At 34.7% G+C, this 23,444-nt stretch overlaps 1 protein-coding gene across 1 annotated transcript in view; it reads left to right on the top strand.

The window, feature by feature from the left end:
• The window catches only part of STT3B (STT3 oligosaccharyltransferase complex catalytic subunit B), a 105,495-nt gene that overhangs the window by 40,252 nt on the left and 41,799 nt on the right, over positions 1-23,444 (top strand). The window contains exons 2-3 of the mRNA XM_046002601.1: positions 9,087-9,195; positions 13,426-13,713. Of these exons, the coding sequence (XP_045858557.1) occupies positions 9,087-9,195; positions 13,426-13,713 (397 nt within the window). The remainder of the gene's footprint in view (positions 1-9,086; positions 9,196-13,425; positions 13,714-23,444) is intronic.

A 23,444-nucleotide genomic window follows, 5' to 3' on the forward strand; every position in this document is an offset into this window, starting at 1 on the left:
AAAAGATTGTCAGTTGTAAGGGCTGATAAATTGGATGGAACAAAATGGGAACAAACTATTACTTCTTACAACAGGGCTTTCAAAACCTGAAGTTTGCGAAGTAGTCTTTGACACATCTCTTTGTTTTTAACAGTCTCAGGGAAGTTTATTGATTTTCAAATTTAGAGTCTGAAGGAATCTAGTGATAAATTATTAGAATTAATAAGCATTTCCAAGGTTTCTGGTTATAAAATCAATGTAAAAATATCAAGAGATTTCCTGTCAATGTCAAACAGAATTTTTAAAAATTAAGTGAAGATACCATTAAAGATAAGAATAAATCTAAGCAAAGATGTACAGGACCTCTAAGGTTAAGTTGTACATTTTCTGGAGAGACATTAAAGAAGATTTAAATGAAGGAGATAAACTATAGGTTTGATGAGTCAGTATTGTAAAGATGTTAATTCTCCCCAAACTGCTGTGTGAAGTTAATGGACTTTTAGCCCAAACCTCACTTTTTTTTTTTTTTTTTGGTGGAATTGACAGGCTTATTTTAAAATTTATATATAAATGCAAAAGGACAAAATAAAAACCACAGTTAAAAAAAAGTTCTACCAGGTATCAAGATAACAATTTAAAGCTTCAGTAATGAAGGTTACATATTATTGATGCAAGGATAGACATAAAGACCACTTTAACAAAATAGAGTCCAGAAACAGATCTGCACATTATGAACCTTTAATATATGATGGGGGTGGAATTGTAGAGCAATGGAGAAAAGATAGTTTTTGTTTTTATTTTTTAAAGATTTTATTCATTTATTTGACAGAGACCACAAGTAGGTAGAGAGAGGAAGGGAAGCAGGCTTCCTGCCAAGCAGAGAGCCTGATGCGGGGTGGGGCTCGATCCCAGGATACAGGGATCATGACCTGAGCCGAAGCCAAAGGCAGAGGCTTTAACCCACTGAGCTACCCAGGCGCCCCAAGATAGTTGTTTTAATAAATGATGGTGGAATGATTCTTTATAAGGAGAAAATAAAAATAAAATTGAATCCCTATATCATACCATGTAAAATAACCCGTTCCACGTGTATTAAATAAGTAAGTTGAAACTGTAAGTTGACATAAAGAAAATAAAACAGTATCCTTATGACTTTGGGGTAGGAAAAGACTTTATTTTTAACCAGGAGGAAATCACTAACCCTATAGCAGAAAGTTGGTAAATTAGGTTTATGTCAAGAATTTCTGTTCTTTTAAATACCATTGCAAGTGAAAAGAGAAGCCACAGAATGAAAGATTACAGCTTATGAAAAATTTATCCAAATCACCTAGGAAAAAATTGTGCAAAGTATTTCAACACACACTTTACCCAAGAGGAAATTTTAATGGCCAGGAAATATATGAAAAGTATTGAATCTCAGGAGTTATCATGGAAATGTCAAACATCATTACTATTGTTGGCAATAATTAAGTTTGGTAATCCTGTGTTGGTAATATTACTCAGCAGCAAGAACTCTTGGATAGTGTCCCCTTTTTATTTATTTATCCCTATAGTCATAGTTAATTTAGCTGTCACACAGGGCTTAGATTAGTTGAGTGGTGTGTTGTGTAGGGGGAAGGATGAGAATGGGATACTATATTATGGGTCTAAAAAAATAGTGACTAACACTGAACGTGCCCTGTGAAATGAGTGTACTGCCTTTTATAGTCCTGTTGTTTCACTTCCAGGAGGTAAGAGATGAAAGCTGCTGTAAGGGCATGCAGAAGAACATTCGTAGTGATGGGTTGGAAATTGAGTCAGAAAATGGATAGAAAAACAAATGACAATTCAGGCAGGAGGAAGTTAACTGAAAATCAAAGAGAATGTGTATGTAAGCATCCATAAGGGGGTTCTGGGAATCTTGCATACCAGCTTGATCCTGGGGATAAAAATGGGACTAAACACATTCTACTTACATTTATGTTTATTTTTTAAGTGTCTTGACTAGGTTTTCAATAGAATCTTAATGAGCTTCCTTATTTGTTCTGACTTTTTAATTATGCCTTCAGGCTTGGGTCTCAGCAGGTATATAGTTAAATCTGTCTTTGTCTTTAATTGGGGGATACCATTTAAAATTGGCTTTAGGTACCTATCAAGATAGCTTGATTGTATCTCACCCCCACTGAAAAACATATTTATGAAATCAGTTATTTTAACATTTTTAAAATGTTAAAGGCTACTGTGTGTTACATGCTGTACCAGATGTTGGAGACATAGTGGTATCCTAATGGGAGTATTTATCTAGTAAGGTAAATATTAAGTGAACTAATGTGAAAATAGATCTGTGGCAAGTGCTAGGAAGTACACTAAACCATTTCAGAACAGCATCCCTAGAAATGTGCTGAAGTTTGAAGGACAAGTTATTAAAGCTAAGAAGAGGGAAATACTAGTGATCCAGGGAGAGGGAATTAGCAGTCTGAAGATCCTAGGAGGGAACAAAGTGAGTGTGGAGAACTGATGGGTACAGCAATCCCCCACTTTATCTGCGATTTCACTTTCTGTGGTTTCAGTTAACTGGTCAGCTGTAGATGATCCTTCTGTCAGAAAGTTAACAGTAGCCTAATGCTACTTCACAATGCCTACATCATTCACCTCACTTTATCTCCTCACATAGGCAGTTTATCATCTCACATCATTATAAGAAGGATGAGTTCTGTACAATACGATATTTTGACAGACCACATTCATTTTACTTTTATTAGAGTATATTATAATTCTATTTTATTATTGTTAATCTCTAACTGTGCCTAATTTATAAGTTAAACTTTATCATCATAGGTATGTATATGAGAAAATGTAGTATATATAGGGATTTGTACTCTCTGCAGTTTCAGACATTCACTGGGGGTCTTGGAATATACCCCTCACAGATAAGAGAGGGGCTACTGTATATGGGAAGTAGGGAGATACTAAGGTATGAAATTAGACTGCCGTGTTGTATAAAAGCTAGAGTGTGTGTGGCTTTATGTTAAGTAGAAATTCCTTCCCTTTAAAAAAATTTTTTTTAATTTAGCGGAAGCCTTTGAATAGTTTAGCAGAAGGTTGCAATATGATCACGTTTGTATTTTCAAAAGATGTTCTTTGTTGAGCAGTATACAGATTGGAAATTTAGGAGATAGGCAAAAATGGATCTAGGGAGATGAATTGGAGACTACCACTATAGTCTATTTAAGATGATCGCTTGGATTAGAGTGCTAGTGTCAGAATAGAAAGACTGGACAAATTGTCCAGTTTGTTGGTGTATAATTGCTCATAGAAGTCTCTTAGGATCTTCGTATTTTTGTGGTATCAGTTATAGTGGATAAATTTCAGAGATATTTCAGAAGTAAAATGACAACTTGATTATGATTTGCTTATAGGATGTGAGAGGGAAGGAACTACCAAGGATGACATCTGGATTTTTGTCTTCAACTTAGATGGTAGAACACCCTAAAAAGCAGAGTGTGTGTGTGTGTGTGTGTGTGTGTGTATTTGGAGGAGTCTGATCATGAATGTAGTTGGATATTAAGTTTGAGATGTCTTGGTGACATTGAAAGACAAAACCAAACCAAACCAAAAAAACTGATGTAGACAGGAAGAAAGATTGGTAAATTGTTGGGCATGCTGGTAATAATTACTGAAGAGACCCAGATGTAACTGACACCTGGGGAGAATTAGAGTTAATGAGAGGATCTTGGGTAAAGGAGGCTGCCTGTGCAGAAAGCAGGAAGAGGACTAGAGATATGGGTTAAAAATCCAGAGACTTCTAATTATCCTTAGCATTCTGAAATTTATTGAGTTGTGTATGCAGTTTCTCTTTCCCAGTTAAGAGAAATGGAAAAACTTCTGCATTTATCTTTAGACTTCTTATTTTTTTCATAATACTTTTTTCCAGCTTTATTGAAATTTAATTGACAAAATTGTATAAAATGATGATTTGATAGACCTACGTTGTGAAATAATTACTGAAATCAATTTAATAAACACATGCATTACCTCACTTTACTTTTGTTTAGATGAGGTTCCTGAAGATCTACTCAACAAATTTCAAGTATATAATATAGTATTATTAACTATAGTCACCAAGTTGTACATTAAATCCTTAGAATTTATTCATGTTATGACTGAAAGTTTCTACCTCTTGACCATCATCTCCCCAGTCGTCCCATTCCCACATCCCCTGGCAACCACCGTCTACTGAATTAAACATTTTTTTTTTAGTAGTCCACTTATAAGTGATACCATATAGTATTTCTCTTTCTCTGTCTGGCTTATTTTTTTGTAATATAATACCCTCCAGTTTCATCGATGTTGTTACAAACCAAATGACAAGATTTCCTTCTGCTTTGTGGCAGATAAGAGTCCCTTATATATATTTACATTTTTTTTCCATTCATCCATTGACAGACATTTAGGTTGTTTCCATTATCTTTGCTATTATGAAAAACACTGCAGTAAACATGGAAGTGCAGATATCTCTTCCAGATACTGATTTTTTTCTTCAGGATTTATACCCAGAAATAGGGTTGCTGGTGGTTCCATTTTAATTTGTTGAGGAGCTTCCATACTGTTTTCCATAATGGACATCCCGATTTATATTCGCATCATCCCTGTACAAGGTTTCCTTTTCTCAAACCCTTGACATTTGTTACCTTTTATCTTTTTGATGATAGCCATCCTAATAGGTGTGAGGTGTATCTCGTTGTGGTTTTGGTTTACATTTCCTGGGTAGATAGTGATGTTGAGCACCTTTTCATATGTCTGTTGACCATATGTATATCTTTGGGAAAATGTCTGTTCAACTCCATTATTAAATCAGATTTGTTTTTGATTTGAGGAGGTTTTTGTTGTTATTGAGTGGCATGGGTTCCTTATATATTTTAGAAATTAACCTCTTATTAGATATATGGTTTGCACATAAGAGTCTTAATCTCACAAAACAAACTGAGGGTTGCTCGGGGGAGGGGGGTAGGGAGAGAGTCGTGGGGTTATGGACATTGGGGAGGGTATGTGCTGTCGTTAGTGCTGTGAAGTGTGTAAACCTGGCGATTCACAGACCTGTACCCCTGGGGCTAATAATACATTATATGTTAATTAAAAAAAAAGATATATGGTTTGCAAATTTTTTTTTCTATAGGTTGCCTTTTCATATTGTTCATTTTTTGCTTTGCACAAACTTACTGGTTTGATACAGTCTTAGTTTTGTTGCTTGTGTTGCTTGTTTTTGGTGTGTGTCCCCCCCCCCCCCCAATCATTGCCAAAGGCAGTGTTCAGGAACTTATTCTCTGTTTTTTGTTTGTTTGTTTTAGAGTTTTATGGTTTCAGTTGTTACCTGTAAGTCTGTAATGCATTTTGAGTTAATTTTTGTGTGTGATGTAAGGTAAGGGTCCACTTTTATTCTTCATATATTCTTTTATTCTTCATTTAATATCTAGGTTTTCCCAACACTGTTATTGAAGAGACTATTCTTTCCCCATTATTTGTTCTTGGTACCCTTGTCAAAGATTAGTTGACTCCATGTATATGGGTTTATTTCTTGGTCCTGTTACTCTGGTTTCTTTCTTTCTTTCTTTCTTTCTTTCTTTCTTTCTTTCTTTCTTTCTTTCTTTCTTTCTTTCTTTCTTTTTAATGCCAGTACCATACTGTCTTGATTACTATTGCTTTGTAATAGAGTTTAAAGTCAGAAAGTATGATTCCTCCACCTTTGTGATACCACCTTCTTCTTTATCAAGACTGCTTTGGATAGTTCAAGTCTTTTGTAGTTCCATAAACATTTTTGCATTTTTTTTTAAATTTCTGTGAAAAATGTTTTGATTTTTATAGGGATTGCATCAAGTTTGTAGATTGCTTTGGATACTGTGAACATTTTAACGATAATACTGGTTCAATCGAAGAACATGGAATATCTTTCCATTTACTTGTGTCTTTCATTCTATAGTTTTTAGTGAACAGATCTTCCACTTTGGTTAAATTTATTCCTAAGTAGTATATTGACTTTAATGCTATTTTAAATGTGGTTTTTTCCTTAATTTCTCATTGAGATATTTCACAGTTAATGCACAGAAATGCAACTGAGTTTTGAATGATGATTTTTTTAACCTGCATCTTTACTGAATTCTTTTTATTAGTTCTGACAGTTATTTGGTGGAGTCTGGGTTTTTCTGTATATAAGATTGTGTCTTCTGCAAACTGTTTTTGCTTCTTCTTTCCCAATTTGGATGCCTTTTATTTCTTTTTCTTGCCAGATTGCTTGGCTGGGACGTTAGCTTTATGTTGAATAGTAGTGTAAGAGTGGGCACCTTTGTCTTGCTCCTAATCTTGGAGGAAAATCCTTTAAACTTTCACCATCAAGTAGGTTGTTTAGCTATGGACTTGTCAGATATGACCTTTATTATGTTGAGGTACCTTCCTTCTGCACTCAATCTTTTGAGAGTTTTTGTTGTGAAAGGAGGTTGAATTTTGCCAAATGTATTTTCTGCATCTATTGAAATGATCATGTGATTTTTTTTTCTTCATTTTTGTTAATATGGTCTATCACATTGATTGCCGTACCTTGAACCATTCTTGACTCCCAGGGATATATACCTGTTGATGATACTGTATGATCATGATGTATTGAGGAATGTGCTATTGAATTCGGTTTACTAGTATTTTCTTGATTTTTTTTTTTTAAAGATTTTTATTTATGTATTTGACAGAGATCACAAGTAGGTAGGAGAGGCAGGCAGAGAGGGAGTTGGGGGTGGGAAGCAGGCTCCCTGCTGAGCAGAGAGCTCGATGTGGGGCTCGATCCCAGGACCCTGGGATCATGATCTGAGCTGAAGGCAGAGGTTTTAACCCACTGAGCCACCCAGGTGCCCTATTTTCTTGATTTTTACATGTATGTTCATTAGTCAGGAACATTGGCCTGTAATCTTGTATCCTGTCGTGCCCTCATCTGGCTTTGATAGGAGGGCAGATCTGGTCTCAGGAAGTGAGTTTGGAAGTGTTGTCTCTGATTTTTTGGAAGAGTTTTAGAAGGATTAGCATTAGTTATTCTTTGAATGTTTGGTAGAATTTGCCATTAAAGCCATCTTGTTGGGATTTTCTTTGGGGGAGGCTTCTGATTACTGATTCAGTCTCTTTGTTATTGGTCTGTTTAGGTTTTTTTATTTCTTCCTGGTTCAGTCTTGATGTAGGCTATATGTTTTTAATTATTCATTTCTTCTAGGTTGTCTGATTTGTTGGTATATAATTGTTCGTAGTAGTCTCTAATGATCCTTTGTATTTTTGTGGTATCAGTTATAATATCTCGCCTTTCATTTCTGATTGTATTTATCTGAGTCTTCTCTCTTTTCTTAGTCAAGCCAAAGGTTTGTTAGTTTTGCTTATCTTTTCAAAAACACCAGTTCTTAGTTTGGTTGACCTTTCTTTTGTGTTTCTAGATTCTATTTCATTTGTCATTGCTCTGATATCATTGCCCTTTTTATTTCCTTTCTTCTGCCAACTTTGGGCATAGTTTATTCTTTTTCTAGTTCCTTGAGGTGTAAAATTAGGTTATTTGAGATCTGTTTTTTTAATAATGTAGATGTTTTTGTTTTTGTTTTTGTTTTTTTTTTAAAGATTTATTTATTTATTTCTTTGACAGAGAGATCACAAGTAGGCAGATAGGCAGGCAGAGAGAGAGGAGGAAGCAGGCTCCCCGCGGAGCAGAGAGCCCGACGCGGGGCTCGATCCCAGGACCCCGAGATCACGACCCGAGCCGAAGGCAGCGGCTCAATCCACTGAGCCACCCAGGCGCCCCAGTAGATGTTTATTACTCTAAACTTTCCTCTTAAATCTGCTTTTGATGCATTCTGTAAGTTTTGCTATGTTGCAGTCTTATTGTGTTTATCTCAAGACATTTTTTTATTGTCCCTTTTATTTCTCCTTTGACCTGTTGATTGCTCAGGACAATATTTTCAATTTCCACACATATGTGAATTTTTCACTTTTTTTTTTATTTCTAGAGTCTTACCATGGTGGCTGGAAAAGATACTTGATATAATTTCAGTCATCATATTTGTTAAGACTTGTTTTGTGACCTAACATATTCTGGAGAAAATTCTGTGCATGCTTAAGAATAATATGTGTTCTGCTACTGTCAGATGTAATGTTCTGTATTAATCTGTTAGATCCACTTGGTTTGAAGTATGGTTCAAGTCCAGTATTGCCTTATCTCTCTTTGTATGTTCTATCCAGTATTGAAAGTAGGTATCGAAGTCCCCCAATATTTATTGCATTGCTGTCTGTTTCTGCTTTTGGATCTACTACATTTGTTTAATATATTTAAGTGCTCTGATGTTGTGTGTATATATTTAGTTATTACATCCTTTCAGTCAGCTGTGGCTTGTCTTAGTCTCTGCAGATAGTCCTGTTTCTGCTTCCTATGGTATTCTTCCATTTGTTTTGATGCATAGCTTTCATGTTGCTTACTTTTCTCCAGTGGGTGTGCTTATTTTTGTATTTGATGAAATGTATCTAAAAATGCTGTGCGTTTCTTCTCATTTGTCTTTTGTCTTCCATTGACTAAATTTCTCATTCCTGAAGGTCATATTCTTGTTTTGCATTGCTCTTATAGTTTATTTATATTTTATTCTCTTATGGCTTTAGTGCTATTATAATTTATTCTTTATTCCTGTAATTTTTAGGGTCGTAGGATTGGAGGCAATCATGTCAGGTGTGCTCCTTTCATTTTGATACGGTCTTCTGTTAGTGGTTCTTAATCTTTTGAGAGTCATTGACTTGGACCATGTGGTGAATTGTGTACCCTCACCTTTTTTTGTTCAAATTCATAACTGTGTACCACCACCTGTACTTTAAGCAATGGCCAAATGTTAATTCGAGCATTATTAATTTTGTAGGCGTGGGTTTTTGAGGGGGAGGTCTTTGTTTTTGGTTTTATATAAGTGGTATAAGCCTATTCCTTGGAGTATAACGTCAATTTCTATGAAAGAAATATGTATGTAGCCTTAAATATAAAGATATTTACATTTATAATAGAAAGATAGGGCTATTTCTTTCTAGTGTGCAGACTTTCATAACATTTCCTTTTTTCCTCTTTCCTCTAGGTTTAACTATAGATCAACACATCATCTTGCATCTCATGGGTTCTATGAATTTTTAAATTGGTTTGATGAAAGAGCATGGTATCCACTAGGAAGAATAGTAGGTGGTACAGTAAGTATATCTGCAGTTATTTATGTTACTCATAAGTTATGTTAATCATAAGTTTTATAGTTATTTGAGTAAATTATTAGTTGCTAAGGTGAGAGAGATTCTTGAAAGCTTTGTAGAGTTAACTAATACAATTTTCTGTGGCTGATTAGTATTTAATATACTAAATCTCTTCTTGACACTCCCTTCTTCTCCCCCACCCCTTTCCCTGTACTTGTTTGGGTTATCTCACAGTACCCGTTATTTCTGGCAAGTGGAGTCTGGGAGGAGACATTTCTTAATCATAGTACATCGTAAGGTTATTTGTGGTTTTGTTTTGTTCAATAGCACCTTCATTGGAAAAAAACACTTTATGGAAGAAAATAGACATTTAGAAGAATCAGATAATTTTATTTATTTATTTTGGAGGGAGTAGAGGAGTTAGAAGGAAAGGGAGAGAGAGAGTTTTAAGCAGGCTCCACGCCCAGTGCGGAGCCCAACGCCTAGCTCGATATCACAGCCCTGAGACCATGACCTGAGCTGAAATCAGGAGTCAGACATTTAATCAACTTAGCCACCCAGGCACCCCCAGATAATTTTTAAATTTTAGGTCCTAAAGCTGCCCTACGTTACTTTAGGTAATTGAGTACTGATCATAACTCATGGGGAGCTATTATATTCATAATGTGACAAATATTTTTATGATCTGGAATGTAAGGAGAATGTTGAAGAGAAAATACAAGATTTTTTTTTCTTTTTTTAAAGATTTTATTTATTTGACAGAGAGAGAGAGATCACAAGTAGGCAGAGAGAGAGGGGGAAGCATGCTCCCTGTGAGCAGAGAGCCCGATGTGGGGCTCGATCCCAGGACCCTGAGATCATGACCTGAGCTGAAGGCAGAGGCTTAACCCACTGAGCCACCCAGGTGCCCCGAGAAAGTACAAAATATCTTTGGGGAAATACGTGTTTAGTGTTTTTTTTTTTCCTTGATATTTTGTCAAAGGTTTATCAATTTTATTAGATCTCTAAACCAAAGAAACTGGCTTTATTGATTATCTTTATTATGTGTTTGTCTTTTATTGTATTAATTTCAATTTATTTCCTTCCTTCCATTTTCTTGAGTTTATTTTGATGTTTTTCTGACTTCTTAATATAGTTTGCTCAATAACTGTTCTTTGTTATTCTATTTATTTTAAAGCTGTAAATTTCCCACTAATCCCTGTTTTAGCTACATTTATAATGCCTAAGTTTTGATATGTAGTACTATTTTTTTTAAGATTTTTATTTATTTATTTGACAGAGATCACAAGTAGGCAGAGAGGCAGGCAGAGAGAGGTGGAAGCAGGCTCCACCCTGAGCAGAGAGCCCGATGCGGGGCCCAATCCCAGGACTCTGGGATCATGACCTGAGCCGAAGGCAGAGGCTTTAACCCACTAAGCCACCCAGGTGCCCCCTTATACTAGTACTTTTCTTTTCATTCAAATTGAAATTTATTTCAGTTTCCATTATCATTCCTGCTGCTTCATGGATTATTTAGAATTGTGTTTAACTTTTAAACATAGGAGGATTTCCTAGTTATCTTTTTTTGCTTTATACTTATGGTTAGAGAACAAATTCTGTAGTTTCAGTCCTTTGAAATTTATCGAGACTTGACTTGAATTTGAAATTTATTGAGACTTCATTGGGGTGTAGCATATAGCCACACTTTATGAATGTTCCCTCTCTGGAAAGAATATGTTCTCCATGATAGTAAAATGTTGTTTCTAATCTGGGGGCATTTTCTTATCCTTGATGTAAACAGAGATACAGAAACAAGGAGAGGAGTCATGGTCTCCAGGGCAAATTAGAAAGGTATTGAGTGGGGTGCCTGGGTGGCTCAGTGGGTTAAGGCGTCTGCCTTCGGCTCATGTCATAATCCCAGGGTCCTGGGATCGAGCCCCACATCGGGCTCTCTGCTCCGCAGGAAGCCTGCTTCCTCCCTCTCTCTCTGCCTGCTTGTGATCTCTGTCTGTCAAATAAATAAATAAAAACAAAATATTAAAAAAAAAAAAGGTATTGAGTGATAAGAGATGTTGTGGTAGATGGCTATTATCTGCACTTCATTGTGCTCATCTTATGTACCTGATTGTAATATTTGATGACTGTAATTTGTTTCTGAGTGTGTTTATAACTTTTTATTTTGAATTCTTCCTTCCCGGGGGTTTGTTTTCTGAGACTCCTGGTGTCCTAGTATTTACGACCACTTCTATAAAAATCTTACTCATTTGCTTTCACTAGAGCCCATAGGGGTTTCACTGGTTCTAGGACAGTTTTCAGAGGTTATTATGTCTTAGCTTGAAGTTTCTCACACCTGAAGTTATTATAAATATTGAACCCATATTCACAAATGTACTGAATTAGTTTTTCCTCATTTTGTTTCTATTTAAAGCTTTGGAAGTAAGGCATAAAGTTCCTTACTACTTCCCTTGTGAATGGTTATAACCTGTCTAGTTTCATAAACAGGCCCTGGATTTGAGCTGGGAGTTAGGCATTTTCTGTCTAGTTTCATAAACAGGCCCTGGATTTGAGCTGGGAATTAGGCATTTTCTCTGATCCCTGTATTGAACAGTAACCCTACCAACCTCGAGCCCCTAAGGTGTGTATCTGATCTGGAGTGGTTTTTTCCTCTTTTGGCATCAGTACCTACTTTGAATTCCCTCTTTATCTTTGGAGATTTCTCTTTCTTTTGAGCTTAAATATGTTTTTTTATTGTTGTTGGGCAGGTTTTTTTGTATGTGTTTTGGCTATATTTTATGTGTCAGCTTAGTCTGCCATCTTATCATGGATGTATTGACTACCTTTAGAGGTATTTTTGGACTTATTTTCATTTTCTTTGAATATGACTGTCAGTCATACACTGGAACCTGGTGGTATTATATGTGAAAAGGAACAAAATTTAATTCTTAAGAACTGTGATGATTGCCACACTTTACACCCTTCTTTAATTCCATTCTCCTTCCATGTAACTCAACGGGAATTGTGTGTCCATTTTGTGCCAAATCATTGTTCTGGGTGCTGAGGAAGATTTTCCTGCTCTTCCAGAGCTTATATTCTTGTGAGGGTGTTAATAGACAATAAAGTAAGTGACGTGAAATAGTGATAAGTATGAAGGAGAAAAAGCAAGGGAAAGGTCTAAAGACCATAGGGAGTTTGCAGTCTTAAATAGTATAGCTAGGAAAGGAAATTTATAACTTTTTTTGTAGTTCTGTGATGAAGAAAGGAAAGAATCTTTTAGGATTTAGATAAGGATAGAAATGTAATTACACATTTTAATCACCTGTGAATAGCTCAAAAATAATATCCTACTTAAATTTTTCTCTGAATCCTCCTAATGTTTCTTCTTCCTCTTTTAGGATGAGGATAAAGAGTGTAACTGTTAACTGGCCTCTTCTAGTTTATTATTATTCTCTTCCATCCTTAAGTACCTTCAGTAGTATAAAAATGTTCAGCCTTCCAAGAGGCCCAAAATATTTCTTTGAATTCATCAGCTGACTAGGTTTTTCTCCCTAGCTAGAGTTACATCCCAAATCTTGGCTTTGAAAGGAGGGAAGATACATGCGTAATATTGCACATAACTTTTCTTTTCTTTTTCCTCATTCCCTTACATACATAAAAGTGTGGGCAAAAAATGTTAAAACCCCAAACTTAAGAGCAAGTTAGACTAAGACCCTGTTTTACAGTGAAAAAATAGTTCGTAGAATTGACAAGAAACTTGCCTACAGTTTTCCATTTCTAAACATTTTCATTTTTAATGATTCATTCTGTCTGATCTTCCTTTATTCAAATATCTGTTGCTCCGTATATGAGCTTTTTCTTTGTATCCAATATAAAAGAAGGTTTAATTTTGTAGTGTAGGAGTGTGGTGAAGAAGGCAAACTGTTTTGAGACCTTATCCTCAAACTTTTTACTGTTAAAAAAAAATGTGAGGGGCGCCTGGGTGGCTCAGTGGGTTGGGCCGCTGCCTTCGGCTCAGGTCATGATCTCAGAGTCCTGGGATCGAGTCCCGCGTCGGGCTCTCTGCTCAGCAGCGAGCCTGCTTCCCTCTCTCTCTCTCTGCCTGCCTCTCTGTCTACTTGTGATTTCTCTCTGTCAAATAGATAAATAAAATCTTAAAAAAAAAATAAAAAAAAATGTGAAAAAATAAAAGAACCCATGTTAGTGTTTTGAGCTACCTTATTTTATATGTAATTAAATTTTCCATTTTTATCTTCCTAGGTTTACCCAGGGTTGATGATAACAGCTGGCCTTATCCATTGGATTTTAAATACATTGAACATAACTGTTCATATAAGAGATGTATGTGTGTTCCTTGCACCGACTTTTAGCGGCCTTACATCTATATCTACTTTCCTGCTTACCAGAGAACTTTGGAACCAAGGAGCAGGACTTTTAGCTGCTTGTTTTATTGCTATTGTACCAGGTTACATTTCTCGGTCAGTAGCTGGCTCCTTTGATAATGAAGGCATTGCTATTTTTGCACTTCAGTTCACATACTACTTGTGGGTAAGTAACAAGGTTTTACTTCCATTTAATATTCACGAACTTTGTATGGAGATGCTGTAGGTTGTACATATTTTTCCTTTATCAATTATAGTTCCATACAGGGATCTGATACTGTTCATAGTAAACTTAATAATGAATAACATTTTAAAATGTCATGTACTGCTCCTGTGTGCACTCTCCCTCTCCCTGCCCCCCATATGTATATGATCCATTTACAACAATCCTGTTATACCTATTTTACAGATGATAATAATGTATCCTGACTTTATATGTCATAGCTGCAAAAATGAGGCTATCAAAAAGCCACCTAGTGATTTTGTTTGTTTCTTTTCGAGTGGGGAAAAGGGTCAAAAATACTTAGGAAAGTTGAAATGTGATTTAATGGCTTGGGATTTTGAGTTCTGTTGCAAAACTAGCATTATTTTGCTGTTGCCAAGTTATTTCTTCCCAATCTATATACGTTTTATTGTCTTTTTGCATTAGCTAGTACTTCCAGTATGATGTTCAAAAGGAGTGGTGAGAGGGGACATCCTTGCTTTGTTCTTGATCTTAGAAGGAATGCTTTGAGCCTCTCAACATTCAGTATGATGTTAGCTGTAGATTTTTGGTAGATATGTATCAACTTGAGAAAGCTCCACTCTATTATTAGCTTGCTGATAGATTTTATCAGAAGTGGATGGATTGTGTCAAGTATTTTTTCTGTATTTATTCGTGATCCCCCCCTTTTTTGATATGATACATTAATTAATTTTCAAATGTTGAACCAGCTTTTCATACCAGAAATAAATCTCACTTGGTCATGACATATAATTTTTATAATACATTGCTGGATTTGATTTGCTATTATTTTGTTGAGGACTTTTACATCTATATTCATAATATATGTTGGTCTGTAGTTTTCTTATAATGTCTTTGCCTGGTTTTGATATTAGGGTAATACTGGTCTCATAGAATGAGTTGGAAAGTATTCACTTCTGTTTTCTGAAAGATTATAGAGAACTGGCATAATTCCTTAAATGTTTGGTAGAATTCACCAATGAACCCATCTTGGCCTGGTGCTTTCTATTTTGGACGGTTATTATTAATTATGGGGTAAATTTCTTTAATAGATACAGGTTTGTTTAGATTGTCTCCTTGTGTGAGTTTTGGCAGATTTTGTCTTTCAAGGAATTGGTCCATTTCATTTAGGTTATCAAATTTGTGGACATAAGGTTGTTCCTGGTATTCCTTTATTATCCTTTTGATAAACTGTCCATGGGATCTGTAGTAATATTACTTCTTTCATTTCTAATAGTAATTTATGTCCTCTTTCTTTTCTTTGTCTAGAGTCTAATTGATTTTATTGATCTTTCAAAGAACCAGATTTCATTGATTTATCTCTATCATTTTCAGTTTTATTGATTTTCTTTATAATTCTTTTTTCTTCTACTTCTTTTAGATTTAAATTGTCCTCTTTTTTTTTTTCTTCTAGTTTCCTAAGGTAGAAACTTAGGTTACTAATTTAGATCTTTCTTTTTTAATATATGCATTCAGTGCTATAAATTTCCCTATAAGCACTACTTTTTCTGTATGGCACAAATTTTAATAAATTGTCTTTTTATTTTTTCTTGGGAGGTAATCTTTGTCCTGTGTGTTACTTAGAAGTATGTTTTTTTAATCCCAGTTTTTTTAGTTATCTTTCTGTTACTAATTTTTTGGTTTGATTCTTCTGTGGGCTAAGAAAGCACATTATTTGACTTCTATTCTTTAAATTTGTTCAGATGTATTTTATGGCCCAGAATGTGGTTTATTTTGATGAATGTTCCATGTATGTGGCCTTAAGAAGAATGTATTATTTTCCTGGTTGTGGATGAAGTAGTTTGTAGATTCAGGATATCTAGTTTTTTGATGATTTTTATTTCATCTACATCCTTACTGATTATCTAGCTGCTGCTTCTGTTTCTGAGAGAGAGGTTTTGAAGTCTCCAAAGATAGTGGATTCATCTGTTCTCCTTGCATTTCTATCAATGTTTTCCTTGCTTAGTTTGATGCTGTGTTGTTAGGTGTATAGACTTTAAGGGTTGTTATTTCTTCTTGGAGAAATTAATCCCTTTGTCATTATGTATAATTATGTAATGCCTTTCTTATCCTTGATAACTTTACTTGCTTTGAAGTCTGATCTGAAATTAATATAGCTACTCCTGCTTTCTTTCAATTAGTGTTAGCATGGTATATTTTTTTGCCATCCATTAATTTTAATCTATACGTATCTTTATGTTTAAACCAGGTTTCTTGGAGACAACAAAAATTTGAGTCTTGTTTTTTGATCCATCCTGTCAATTTGTTTTTTAATGAGTGCATTTAGACGATTGGCATGCAAAGTGATTATTGATATTGTTGGATTAATATTTATACTATATGTCTTCCTGTTTTCTATTTGTTACCCTGCTCTTTGTTTCTTTTTTTGCCCTTCACTCTTTCTCTGCCTCTTATGGTTTTAAGTGAACATTTTATAGGATTCTATTTTCTCTCCTTTCTTAGCATGTTAGTTTTTATTTTGTTTTTTACTGTTTTAGTGGTTGTCCTAGAGTTTGCAGCATACATTTACAACTATTCCAAGTCACCTTTCAAAGAACACTGTACCACTTCACAGATAGTGTGAGTACTTTATAATAACACAATAATCCTAATTACTCCCTCTTATTCCCTGTATCATTCTGTCATTCATTTCATGCATATGTAATCGTATAATATGTAAGGTTATACTCATTAGCATACATAATAGAATACATAGTTGGTGTTATTTTCAAAAAACTTAAACTTTTAAGTTTAACTTTTTTTAACTTTTAAGTTTTTAAGTTTAAGTGATAGATCAATTAAGAATAAGAAATAGTTGTGTTTTTTCAAGATTTTATTAGAGAGAGAGAAAGATAGCATGAGCAGGGGGGACAGGCAGAGGGAGAAGAAGCAGCAGACTCCCCACTGAGCAGGGAGGCAGATGAGGGGCTCCATCTCAGAGTCCTGGGATCTTGACCTGAGCTGGCGGCAGATGCATAACCAACAGAGCCAGCACCCGGACACCCTGAAGTAGTTTTTATTTTTTACTTATTCCATCTTCAGTGCTCTTCCTTTCTTTATGTAAATCTCAGTTTTCTGATCTGTGTTATTTTCCTAAGAACTTTTAATGTTTATTGCAAGGCAGGCCTACAGTCAACAAATTCTCTCAATTTTTGTTTGTCTGTAAAAGTCCTTATTTCTCCTTAAATTTTGAAGGATAATTTCACAGGGTACAGAATTCTGGGTTGGTGTTTTTCCCTCTCAGTACTTTAAATATCTAATTCTGTTCTATTCTTGCTTGCTTGGTTGGTTTCTGAGTAGGCGTCATGTAATTTTTGTCCCTCTCTAGGTAAGGTGTCTTTCTTCTGGCTTTTTTCAGAATTTTTTAAAATTTTCTGTAGTTTGACAGAGATGTGCCTGGTACAGGGTAGTTGGATTTTTGGCGTTTTTTCTTTAGTGCTTGAGTTTCCTGGATCTCTAGTTTGGTGTCTGACATTAGTTTGGGGAATTCTCTGTCATTATTGTTTCAAATACGCTATTCATTCTTTCTTTTCCTGATGTACTAGGTAAAAGGAATTATGATAAATAAGAGTTAAGGTGTATGGAAAGGGAAAGCATTCTGTACTTGTATGATTAGGTCCGAGTCTTTTAGTAAGCAGGATTGTGAACTTTGTAGTGTATTGCCCTCCTCCCCTCTGCCTTACTTAAGTAGACAGGGTTGGCTGGAGCTGACTGGAGTTGGATATTTCCCCTCCTCCACATAAGTTCTCCAAGGACAGGCCTTGTTAAGAACAGAATGCTCAGACGTATTTCAAAATGTTTCCTTTCCCTTCCTTGTGCTGGAAAGGGGATTTGTTTCTTATATTTACTGTAAGAACCTGATGGAGTTCCTAGAGGCAAACCCCACAGAATTGTGGGGGCCTTTGTACAAATGGGTTCACTCTGGACTTTTTTTAAGTTTCCACACTGAATTATTCACACCGAGCTTCCAGCCTTTCCTCAGACAGTTCAGGTTTTCCTATGTGCTGTGTTTCCCACTGTTTCCCATATCAGTTCCCACGGGTGTGACACTGTGTTTGCATGTATATCTCTAATCTTTAGGGCAGCAATTTGTCCTTTGTCATTTCCTCACAAATCCAGGAAGAGTTGTTGATTTTTCAGTCTGTTCAGGTTTTTTCTTTCTGTTAGGATAGAATGATTCCTTATATTTGGAACCAGAAACCAGAAGTATGTTGCCAAGTTACCTAAACTTAATGTTCTTTTTAACATGTAAAAGGATGTTACTTAGTACTGGCTTCAACTTAAAGCTTGCATTTGTTTTTTATTTTACTTGTAGCCTCTGCTCATACTCTTTCAATGTTGAAAACGGCCAAAAATTTTACATGTGAATACTTTTTTATGTGTTAAGTATATTTTTAGGTATCTAGGTGAATGGAAGCATTATTTTTCTCTTTAATAATTACATCTTTTAAAATTACTTAGCTCTTAGAAATTTTTACTTTGGAAATTTCAGGGGAGAATGTTTTAGTCAACAATGTAGATGGTTACTTGATTTCAAATTTCAGAAGAAAACACCCATGGAGATGAATATGATGACAAGCAGTAGGATGCTGCTAATGCTGCTGTATTCATCCAAAACTGTTTAAAAACGTAGTCTTAATTTTGTGCATAAGAGGAAAAAAACACAAAATTTGGAACATCTGTTTGAGGCCTTTTAACATATAATCTTTAAAATTTTCAAAGTATATATGAATGTTGATAGATCTTTATAATATAATGCCAAGTGGAAAAAATAAGTTGAGGTGCAATATGTACAGTATGATATCTTTATTTAAATTTTAAGCAGTATAAATCATACCATATGTTGTGAATAAAAATATAGCATATATATCCATCATGTACATCAACTTCGATTGATGTTGTTCTCAGTATAGTGTGGTTGTTCTCAATATAGTGTGAGTAAGTGATTTTTGAGGAAGGAGTTTTAAGGGATGTTCAACTATGTTGTTAAAATTTTTAATAAAATCATCTGAAGCAAATAAGCATTCTCATTTAGAAGTCTATTCTTTATCTTCTATATATTTGAAACATTTTATAATTTAAAAAGTAATATCCTGGAGTGCCTGGGTGGCACAGTGGGTTAAGCATCTGACTCTTGGTTCTGGCTCAGGTGGTGATCTTTAGGATGTAGGATTGACCCTTGCATCAGGCTCTGCACTCACTGTAGAGTCAGCTTAAGAACCTCTACCTCTCTACCCCTCCCCTCACCAAATGCACTCTCTCTCTCTCTCTCAAATAAATACATTAATCTTTTAAAAAATCTTTAATCTTTAAAAAAATAAATAATATATCCTATTTGTTAGAAATTTGGAAACAGAAAAATAATGTACAGAAACCATCACCCAGCTATTATTACCATTTGCATTTCATCACTTCTCTAATTTCTTTATATTTTTAAGAAACACAGAAGTGAAAAGAAAAACAAAAAAGTGGTATTGTCTGCATAGTTTTGTATTTTATTTTTTAATTTTTTTGGAGAGAGCATGTGCAAGCAGAGGTAGGGAGGGGCAGAGGAAGAGAGAATCTTGAGCAGGTTCCACACCCAGTGCAGAGCCTGACATGGGACTTGATCTCACTACCGACCCTGAGATTATGACTTGAGTCGAAATCCAGAGTCAGTCGCTCAACCAACTGAGCCACCCGGGTACCCTTGTATTTCTCAGTTTTTTGCTTTTTGTTGTTTTTTAACATATCATGAGTCTGAACCATTGCAAGAGTGCCTTAGCTGGTATCTTAATTACCTTTCAATATTTTAAAAATTTAACTTTTGAAAATTGAGACAAAACTCATATAACAAAAAATTCACTATTTCATCCATTTTAAAGTATATGTTAGTGTTTTTTCATATCTTCTACTTACTTACAGAACATTTTATCATCCCCGAAGAAACTCTGTATTTTCCCAATTCCCCTTCCCTCCATTAATTTAATGTCTGCCCCTATAATCTTAACCAGTACTAGATTTTTCATACAAGTAAAACCCACGTAAAATATGTGACCTTTTATGTATGGCTTCCATTCACTTAGCATTATCAGTCATGTTGTTCACATGTATCAATAATTCATTCCTTTTAATGGCTGAATGATGCATTATATGGATATGCTGCATTTTATTTTATTTTATTTTATTTTTAGCCATCAGTTGTTGGGACAGTTGAGTTCTCACATATAGATTATTATGAATAATGCTGCTAACAACATTGTGTACAAGTTTTTGTGTGGATGTATGTTTTCATTTCTCTTTCGTACATATCTAAGAGTAGAATTGTTTGGTTCACATGGTAACTCTGTGTAACGTTTTGAGAAACCTGAAGACTTTTTCCCTCAGTGGTTGTACCATGTGCATACCATTCCTACCAACAATTTAGGAAGGTTATAATTTCTCTAAATCCTTGCCAATAATTTTTTTCTGTGTTTGTGTGTTTTTAATATATCCCCTATTGGTATGAGGTTGTAACTCTTGTTTTTATTATGGTAAAATACACATAAAACTTAACTGTTTATAAGTACCTTAAATACATTCACCACTACTACTATCCATCTCTGTAACTTTTCATCTTAGGAAACTTGAAACTATATCCATTAAACAGTAACTCCCCGTTCTTCCCTCCCTTGTCCCGGACAATCACTATTCTACTTTTGGTCTCTTTCGTTTTGATTACCCTGAGTATCTCATATAAGTGGAATCATACAGTTTTTGTCTTTTTGTCATTGGCTTATTTCACTTAGCGTAATATCATGTTCTCAAGGTTCACACATGTTGTAAGCATATGTCAGAATTTCCTTCCTTTTTAAGGCAGAATAACATTCCACTTTGTTTAGATTCCACATTTTGTTTATCCATTCATCAGTTGATGGACACATGGGTTGCTTTTATATCTTAACAATTGTGAATGACGTTTCTATGAACATAGGTGTACAGATATCTGTGAGATATTGTTTGCAGTTCTTTGCAGTACGTACCCAGAAGTTCAATGCCAGATCATGTGATAATACTGTTTTCTATTTTTTTAAGAACTACCTTTCTGTTCTCCATAGCCACTGTATCAATTTACGTTCCCATCAGCAGTACACAAGGGTTCCAGTTTTTCTCACATCCTTGTCAACACCTGTTATTTTCTTTTTCTAATTCCTTTATTTTTTTGATAGTAGCTATCTTAATGGGTATGAGATGGTATCTCATTGTAGTTTTGGTTTGCATTTTCCTGGTACCTAATGATGTTGAGCATCTTTGCTTGTGGTTATTTGTATATCTGGAGAAATGCTTATTTAAGTCCTTTGCCCATTTTTGAATAAGGTTTTTCTTGTTGCTGTTGATCAGTTTTAGGAGTTCTCTATATATTCTCAATATGAATCCATTATAAGATGCATCACTTCTGAACATTTTCTCTCATTCCAAGAGTTGCCTTTTTATTATATTGTCTTGACAGTTTATAATTTTCCATGAAGTCCAATTTGTGAGTCTTTTCTTTTGCTGCTTTGCCTTTGGTGTCTTATCTGAGAAATCATTGCCAATTTAATGTGATGAAACTTTTTGCCCTGTGTTTTCTTATAGGAGTTTTAGGTCTTACATTCAGATCTTTTTGAGTCAGTCTTGTATATTGTGTTAGGTAGGGGTTCAACTTCATTATTTTGCACAGATGTCCAGCTTTCCCAGCAACATGTATTGAAGATTATCCTTTCCCCATTGAATGGTCTTGGCACCCTGGTTGAAAATCAGGAAGTATGTTTTTTCTAGCTTGAACTTTTTCAAGATACTTTTGGTTATTAGGGGTCTTTTGAGATGCTGTATAAATTATAAAATGGGTTTTTTACTTCTGCAAAAAAAAAAAATCATTGGGATTTTGAATCTGAATACATTGACTTTGTAGATCACTTTGAGTACTATTATCTTAATACTGTCTTTCAATTCATGAATGAACATGGGATGTTTCCATTATGTCTTTAATCTTGTATAACGGTGTTCTAGAGTTTTCATTGTTAGAAGTCTTTCATTGTTAATTCATAAGTATTTTATTCTTGATGCTATTGAAATTGAATTTTTTCAGTAATTTCCTTTTCAGATTGTTCATTGTTGGTATAGAAATCAACTGCTATTTGTATATTGACTTGTATCCTGCTTACTTAGCCAAATTCATTTATCGGGTCTGACCGCTTGTGTATGTGTATAATCTAAGGTTTTCTACATATAAAATCATATTATGTGCAAATAGGAATCATTTTACTTCTTTCTAATTTGGATGCCTTTTCTTTTTCTTGTCTGCTCTAAAACTTCAAGTACAGTTGACCCTTGAACAACACAGGTTTGAATTGTGCGGATTCACTTGTGCAGATTTTTTTTTTTTTTCAAGAGATACAGTACAGAATATAAATGTATTTTCCTTATGATTTTTAAAATACTTTCTTTGGCTTTATTGTAAGAATACATTGTAAAAACATGTAACATTAAAGTATGTGTCAATCAGCTGATTATGTTAGGGGTAAAGTTCCCCTGTTAGTAGTTAAGTTTTTTAGGGTCAAAAGTTGTATGCAAATTTGCAACTGTATGGGGATCAGTGCCCCTAACCCCCCTGCATTGTTCAAGGGCCAACTGTATTATGTTGACTGGAAGTGCAAAAGTGGGCCCTGTCCTCCTGATCTTACAGGAAAAACTTCAGCCTTTCACCATTGTGTTTGCTGTGGACTTTTCCATATATGGCTTTTACATTATATGTTGTATATTAACAAAATGTTATTAACTGTGTATTAACACATATTTTGTATATTGATATTTTTTAAAATATTTTTAAAGATTTATTTAATTTAGAGCACGTATGCACATGTGCTTGTGGGGGAAGGGGCAGAGGGAGAGAATCTTCAGGAAGACTCCCCACTGAGCACAGAGCCCAGTGTGGCCCGGTTCCACCACCCATATGATCATGAGATCGGTTGCTCAATAGACTAAGCCATATATTTCTCAGTTGGACCAAGGTATTCTTCTGGTACATGCCTTAGGAAGGTCTCAAAGTACAGTATTCCTCAAGTCTTTGCATGTTTAAACCTGTTTTTCTATAATCTCATACTTGATATACTTGCTGCTAAATTTGTTTTTTAGTATTCTGTTGAGGGTTTTTGCATCAGTGTTCATAGGTGAGAACTGGTCAGTAGGTTTACGTGTAGTGTTTTTGTCTGGCCATTTACATTTAAAGTGCTTCTTGATAAGAAAGATCTTATTTCTAACATTTTGCTATTCATTTTTTATATGCCTAGTAGCTTTTCTGTCCCTAATTACTGTCTTTTGTGTTGATTTGATTTTTTAATTTTTTTTATTTATTTATTTTTGGTAGTGAAATGTTTAAATGTCTTTCTCATTTCCTTTTGGTATATATTATATTGCTGTTTTCTTTGTGGTTACCATCGGAGTTACATTTATCATTCTAATATTATAATACTCTTATTTCAATTTATACTAGCTTATCTTCAGTAGCACATTAAAAAATCTCCTTACAACTCTGTTCCTACTCTTTTTGTCACAAAATTAGATTTTTATACATTGTGTGTGCAAAGACATAAACTAATAACTCTTTTAGTTGTATTAGTCTCCTAAAGTATGTAGAAAACTAAATTTGGAATTACAAATCGAAGTAACATAATGCT

The sequence above is a fragment of the Meles meles genome, chromosome 4 (assembly GCF_922984935.1).
Source record: "Meles meles chromosome 4, mMelMel3.1 paternal haplotype, whole genome shotgun sequence".
Taxonomy (NCBI): Eukaryota; Metazoa; Chordata; class Mammalia; order Carnivora; family Mustelidae; genus Meles; species Meles meles.